The sequence below is a fragment of the Malus domestica genome, chromosome 17, assembly GCF_042453785.1.
Source record: "Malus domestica chromosome 17, GDT2T_hap1".
Classification (NCBI taxonomy): Eukaryota; Viridiplantae; Streptophyta; class Magnoliopsida; order Rosales; family Rosaceae; genus Malus; species Malus domestica.
The window spans coordinates 31,064,140-31,071,758 of NC_091677.1; the positions used below are offsets into that span (position 1 = coordinate 31,064,140).

At 36.8% G+C, this 7,619-nt stretch overlaps 1 protein-coding gene across 1 annotated transcript; it reads left to right on the plus strand.

The window, feature by feature from the left end:
* The first annotated feature begins 4,179 nt into the window (after nt 1–4,179).
* Nucleotides 4,180–5,439, plus strand: LOC139193476 (uncharacterized). The gene is made up of 4 exons (XM_070816501.1): nt 4,180–4,272; nt 4,387–4,444; nt 4,529–4,877; nt 4,959–5,439. The coding sequence occupies exons 1-4, from the start codon at nt 4,180–4,182 to the stop codon at nt 5,437–5,439; spliced, it is 981 nt and encodes a 326-aa protein (XP_070672602.1).
* Nucleotides 5,440–7,619: the final 2,180 nt, after the last annotated feature.

Here is a 7,619-nt window from a genome sequence, read left to right on the forward strand (position 1 = left end):
TCAAACATAGTCAACAATTTTTTGTTCGTTTGGAAAGGGTATGATTCGGCCGACAATTTAAATGCAGAATCTCTACTCACAGTAAACACAAGACCATACTCATTCTCAGGAATGTTCAAATAATCCATAATCCTAGCCTTTATATCATGTTCCAATAGTGCCTTTCTCAGCACCGCCATAAAGCGCATGATTATTCAAATTTAGCTTCTAAAAATCAAATGGGTGTAAAAATAAATCCACATATTGAATTGGGTTTATGAGTGTATATTAGGTATTAAATTTGGGTTTAAAGAGATATTAATAGTTTAGTTAAAAATCAAATGGGTGCAAAGAGTAAGTTGGGTGTAGAAATAGGTTAGATGGGTTTAAATAAAATTTCCCTAATACAAAACACATTATAAATGATCTTCTATTTAAAATTCGAACTCCCATAATTGATTCCATCCCAACACTAATTAATATGTACTTATTGGACATAAAATCAATAACCTTTAACATTTTGATAAAAAAAAAAAATCTCTAAACATTAAACTCGTTCACTTTTAATTAAAACAAAAAATTTCTCTCGTCTTTCTTTCACAGTCAACCCGGGAACAAGAGTCCAAGACTAAATGCTATTATTCTTCTCGTTTCTTGAAATTTCACATCTCTTTTCATATAAAATTCAAATTAATTTAACAAAAATAATACTATTTGTAAAATCTATCTTACTTTCTATATTGTTTTTTATTGTTTCTCGTCTATCTTACATTTTAGGTGTTAGAGTTTGGACCTTTTGATTAATTGTTCTTATTAAATTAACAGTATAGATAACGAGGTTATCATGCAATGGGTTCAAAATATGAAAATTCTTGAGAGACAATTATGATTATTGAAAATATAAAATATTATACATGCATATGTTATTATGGCGTTTTGATTAGTAGTTTTGTAACTGTTATTCGTCATATTTTTTTGCATTTGTGAAAGGCCCCTTCTCACACTTCTCACATGAAATCCTAACTCCACCACTGACTGTGAAAGAAAGACCAAAGATGTTTTTTGTTTTAATTAAAAGTGAACAGGTTAATGTTAAGAGATATTTTTTTTTTTATCAAAATGTTAAAGGTTATTGATTTTATGTCCAATAAATAAATATTAAATTAGTGTTGGGATGGAATCAAATATGGAAGTTGGAATTTTAAATATGAGATCATTTATAATGTGTTTTGTATTATTGACTAAGAGGAGAAGGGTTGTGAAGAAGAATAATGAAAGATGTTTATGGGGGAAGCCTCGGCCTATCCTATTCTCTTCTTCCCTCCGCCCCTGACAGCCACTGCACTTCCCTTTGAAAACTTTCAAACAAAGTAAAACTTTAGTAAAATATAAATATAGGAATAAGATTAACTTGACAACTATCCAGAATGGGATAAAGAAAACAGGTGGAACACTTGGTATACAAGTGTTATCATAATACGAATGTTGGGCGCTTATCACAATGTTTGCAGGACGTGTACTAACCTAATGCAAATGCATGAAACTATAGATATTTATACCACTAGGGTTTAACATACACACACACACACACATATAAATTGGCACAAATCAAATTGGCTATTCAAACTTGTAAGTATCCATTACATGTAAAGAAAGGCCACCTCCTACTTATATTTGTGTAGCAATTTGGCTACCTTATCTAATCACTTTCCACCTATTACACTACTAACATGACGAATGTCTTTGTACTGGCATGTTGGCTAATCCTACGTGGCAAACTTAGCCACTCAGTTGCTGCCATGTGTTATCAATTCATTGGTCCAAATATAAATTTTAAATTTATATGAAACTCCGAAATGTATTTTAAAAATGCTACGAGGTCATAGTAATTCCTACTATCTTCATATACAAAGGCCTTTTCGATAAATAGTTTCCAAATACCCCTTTTCTTTGGTAATAAATTCTAGGGGTCTCACAAATTAAAAAAAAATAAAAATAAATTAAACAACAAGTTAGTGTAAAATGTATTAGCTTTGAAAATACCTTCAAATTCGTTGTTCCCCAATAATCGTATACAACAACCCTATAGAAAACAAATTTAATTTTGTTATATGAATTCACAATGAAAAATTTAACTACAAAATCAAATCGCTTACCAAATAGAGAGGGATAGATCGAGGACAATGAAGGGAGTCAAGGTGGAGATCGAGGTGGAGTTGGAGATTGAAATAGATTAGTATTAGAAGATGAATTTGACAGAAATGGGACGGGTTTGAAGAGAGATGGGATGGGATTTTTTGGGGGGGGGGGGGGGGTGGGGAACGTAGAGGCAGCAACTGCAAAAATTGAAATAGATTAGTATTAGGGGAACGTAGAGGCAGCAACTGCAAAAAATGTTTTGCAGTTCTGCGTGTCGCAACTGAGGCTTTGTTGCGTGTCGCAACTGAGGCTTTGTTGCAAAACTTATATCGTTGATAAACCTAATTCACATTATTCGACGAATAGTTCGTCCCGCGAAGAAGCTCTGAGCGACGAATGTCTAGCTCGTCTTGCGAAGATACTATGTGCGACCAGCAGAGATACTTGTTATTAATTATTTTTTAAAGTATTTTAGTATGGCCTAATTTTTTTTACTAAATTAACGAAAATAAAATATGTTATATAAGCTATACAAATCCTTCATTTATGGTAAATCAAATTAAATAAATAAATATTTAATCCAAATCCAATACTTAAAGTAAATATTATAATATTTAAAAAAACTTAAAAGCTACAGTCCACGATTACATACAAAAAAAATTATGGGTAAAAGATTGTTTACTACCCTCAAGTTTCGTGATTTTCAACATTTAGTACATCAAATTTTTTTCGTCTCAAAGTCATAGCTAAAGTGTAAATTTTGGGACAGTCTCATACATCCGTTAGTCAAACTGTTAAGTCTCCCGTTAACTGTGACGTGGCGCCCATGTGGACAATGACTGGGCGCCACGTAATTTTTTTTTTATTATAATTTTTAGAGAAGGGGTTTCAATGAAAAAAATTAATTCAAAATTCAAAATTCGCGACCTCCCATCTCACCCAGAAAAAGTGAAAAAGTGAAAACTGAAACCACTTTTCACTCCCTCAGAAAATCGCGACCCCCCATCTCTGTCCAAATCCTTACCCATGGGCCGTCACTCGACCTCGCCGTTGCTTCACCTTGCACGCCATCACTCCACCACGCACACCGTCGTACGTTGCACACACGTTTCTGGGAAAGATTGTCGTGAAGCCATCGCTAGCGATGGGGTGGGAAAAAAGGAGGATCGAAGTGGGTGAAACACCACTTTATCGTAAGTAACCTACCTTTTTCGAAGTGTAGATAATATGGGTTTAGGCTTTCCGATTTTTCAATTTTGAATTTTAGGGATTAGGGATTTGTGAGTTCGAATCCCTTTTTTTTTCCTATAGTTTATGGAATTGTGTTTTGTAGTGGGTTGAGCATGTGGTTTTGTCTTCAATCGTGGTCCCCATTGGTTTTGTTTTCACCTTTTTTTCTATGGTTTTAGTAAAAAAAGGTGGAATTGTATTCATGGTCCCCATGGTTTTGTTTTCACCTTTTTTCCTCATGGTCCTACTAGTGTTTTCACCTTTTTCCCCATGTACCTCTAGGATTTTATGTTGTTTTCATCTTTCTCCTTGACTTTGCAGGCATTTCCGAATTATTTAGCCTTAAAATTAACCACGATGGGAAGTGGTATGAAAGTGCATATACGGGAGGGTTTGAAGCTTGGTTTGATTACGTAGACAAAGGCTTCATGTCTTTTTTCGAGATTGATGAAATGGTTAAGGAGTAAGGATATGATGGGTTTATGTTGTATCACTATAGGATTCCTGGGATGTCTTAATGTGAGGGATTAAGGCTTATTGAATAGAACCAAGATGTGGGTGAAATGTGCAAGTATGTTCTAGGGGTTAGGGAAATAGAAATTTACCTAGAATATCTAAGTTTAAAGCAAGCTGCCTTGAAACATAAGCTTTTGATGAATCTAGATGAGAGTGCCATATTAAAAAAAGGTGTCATTATAGAAGATATTGAGGAATCGAGGGTGGTGATTTCGATTACAAAGGGAAGTGGATCAAAACTGAAGAAGGTTAGAGCAAAAAGGGGTGCAAATGACTTAGAAAAACGGTTATGTCTTTTGAATGACATAGCCTACAATGGTGATGATGAACATAAGGCTAAAGCAACTTAGGGAGGACAAGGAAGTGGAGATGAGGCTGAAGATGGTTCTCTCAATGCTGATGATGAAGGTGATGAAACTAAAGAAGGTCACGAAGCTGAAGAAGTTAATGAAGGGACCAAAGTAGAAGCTAATGAAGGTAAAATTTTTGAAACATTTATTTTTACAATTTTAATTTCAGTAGGTTCTTAACAAATATGCATTGTTTATGGCAGTAAATGCAGAGGATGACACTACAGATAGTGAGTTTGTGGACAGTGACTACAATTTGGAAGATGATGATTGTCGTGCAGTAGATGATACAGCTGTATAAAGTGTCGTTGGAGATGCTGAAAGAGGTGAAGGGGTTGGGAACCAACTTCCAGAAGATGTTATTGATGCAAATGATGTAGAAGATGTTCCCCTTGATGATGAGAGACAAGACTCAGATGGCCTGCACAGTGTTGACGATTCAGGTTCAGAATGTGATGAGAAGGTCATCTACCATGAGTTTAATGAAGAAGCCGATAGGGATGATCCAAAGTTTGAAAAGGGATTAAAGTTCAGAGATGATGCACAGTTGAGAGAGGCAGTGTGGTCTCACTCCATTAAGCATGGTGCACATTTTATTAAGCTAAAAATGAATGAGAAATGGAAGATTAGTTCAAGATGTGAGAACAACTGTCCATGGAGATTGTATGCTTCTAGGATGTACAATGAAGATTCAATGCAAGTGAAAACCTATGTTGGGAAACATGAATGTCCGAGGATTTGAAGGGAAAATCCTAACTGCAAAGTGGCATGGCTTATGAAGAGGTATGTGGACAAGTTCAGTCTCAACCCAAGCATGCCCATCACTACATTTGTGGAGACAGTGAAAGAGGAAAGAATGGTTGAGATCCACATCAAGACAGCCTACAGAGTGAGAGCACAGTGTTTGAAAATTCTTGAGGGGAGTAACTTGGATCAGTACACAAAGTTGTGGGAGTACTATGATGCGCTTAGGAGGACAAACCCGGGTAGTACAATTCATATAAAGGTGCTGCCCTATGATGATGCTTATGTGATATTTCAGAGGATTTATATTTGTTTGGGTGCTTGCAAAAATGGATTTAAGAATGGATGTAGGCAGCTTGTAGGGTTGGATGGTTGTCACTTGAAGGGAGTGTTTAAGGGCCCGTTACTGTTTGCAGTGGGAATGAATGCAAATAACCAAACCCCTTGCATATGCTATAGTAGAGCTCGAGAACAAGGATAGTTGGGCTTGGTTTCTGGAACTGCTAGCTGCTGACTTGGGAATTGTGAACCAATGTGCTTGGACTTTCATTTCTGACAAACAAAAGGGTTTAATACCAACTTTTGAGAAGGTGCTGCCTAATTATAATCATTGGTTCTGTGTTAGGCACTTATATACCAACTACAAAGTAGAAGGGTTTAAAGGGAAATGATTAAATGATGCTTTGTGGAATGCTGTCAAGGCAACAACCATCGCTGATTTTAGGGAGAGTATGGCTGAGGTGAATAGGCTGAATGAAAAAGCTTATAAATGGTTGGAAAGAGACCAGCCTTGCATTGGAGTAGGTCACACTTTGAGACACACTCAGTGTGGCATTCTTTTAAATAACCTCTGTGAGAGCTTCAATTCTTTTATCCTAAGGTCTAGGGACAAGCTTATTATTACCATGTTGGAAACTATAAGAGTTTTATTGATGAAGAGGATATGGTTGAGAAGAGATGCAATGAGGAAGGATAAATGAGCTATTTGCCCAAAAATCTAGAAGAAGTTGAAGAAGTACAAACTGAAAAGCTCACACACTATAACTACATGGTCTGGAGGAGAAAAATTTGAAGTGGAAGAAGGCAGAGGCAATGTATTTATGGTGGATTTGAATGGGTGCACTTGCTCATGCAAAAGATAGGATTTGATAGGCTTTCCTTGCATAAATGGTTGCTCGGCCATCTATTATGCAAGGAGACAGCCTGAGGAATTTGTTTCCTCTTGGTACAAGAAGGAGAAGTACTTTGAAGCTTACGAAAACTTGATTCAACCTGTCCAAGGCATGAAATTTTAGGAGCCATCTAAAAACAAATGCATTATTCCACCAACTTTTAAAAGGCAGCCGGGAAGACCAAAAAAGAAGAGACATAAAGAGGGTGATGAAAATGAATTCAAGTTAAGCAAGAGAGGTCAAAATGGTGTGAAATGTAGTGTTTGCAAGGCCTCGGGACACAACAAGGCCAGATGCCCTACCATTCCTCCTCCTCCAGCTGCTAGAAAAGGAAGAAAAGCAAGAAAAATGAGGTATAATTTTGATATTTTTTGTTGATTTTTCATTTCTTAAGTGAATTTGTTATTTGTGAAGTGTACTTGTTGATGCACAAAATCGGTGAGGACTACAATAGAAAATGTTAAGTTTGTGACCTTCCCTAGATTGCTCCGGTCACTAGTGTGGATAAGTATGTAAATGGATAGAGACAGGGAAGCAAATACAAGATGTACGTGGTTCACCTAGATTGGCTACGTCCACGGAGTAGAAGAGTTCTCTTTAATTGTGAAGGGTTTACACAAGTACATAGGTTCAAGCTCTTCTTTAGTGAGTACTAGTGAATGATTTAGTACAAATGACATTCGAAAATATTGTGAGAGAATGATCTCTATTTATAGAAGAGAGTTTCTAGTTTCATTCTGACATTGACATGTGTCGTGTTGTGATTGGCTTCTGATGTTGACACGTGTAGCGCTATGATTAGCTTCTTATGTCAACACGTGTCGCGCTGTGATTGGCCTCCTGGTTAGAGGGAAACTCTTCTGGGTCTTTGACGGTATAACGTTGATCGGTGCTCAGTAGTTTCGGGATTGGTCAAGTATGGTACACACAGTGCTCCCCTAAGTTCCCGAGTGAGGGAAGCTCCTCGGTTAAGGACTTGCAAGATCCAAGCCATTCAGTAATCACGAAACTTCGAAGTACCGAAGTGTGGTATCATTTTCACTTGCCTTATCTGTCTCATATGTAGATGTGGCATCTTCTCTAGAAGTACTTTTCCTTCATCCAGGAGTGGTATCTTTAACTGATGAAGATGCACAAGGTAATGTATCAATTTTACTTGAAGCTTACTTATAGTTTCGGGCTTGGTCAAGTGCGATACAAACCCTATAGTAAGAGTCCCTCAAGTCGCCAAGCTAGGAGATTTGCCGAATGAGGTAACAGACAAGGTAAGCAATCAGACTTCTAAGCAAGCAACCTGGATTAGAGGTTCGACTTCGGCTTCCGGTTCATTGTTCTCCTCCTCTTTGTGTCATAAACAGTAACAAGTATAAGGAGAAGCAAATGGAGAAGAGATGATATGAGATACTTTTGCTTTTGAAGAAGTAACTTTCCACAAGTTTATTCTTGAACTGGGCTGTAGGGTTTTCTGGTTTCCTCTGGAGTATAAGGC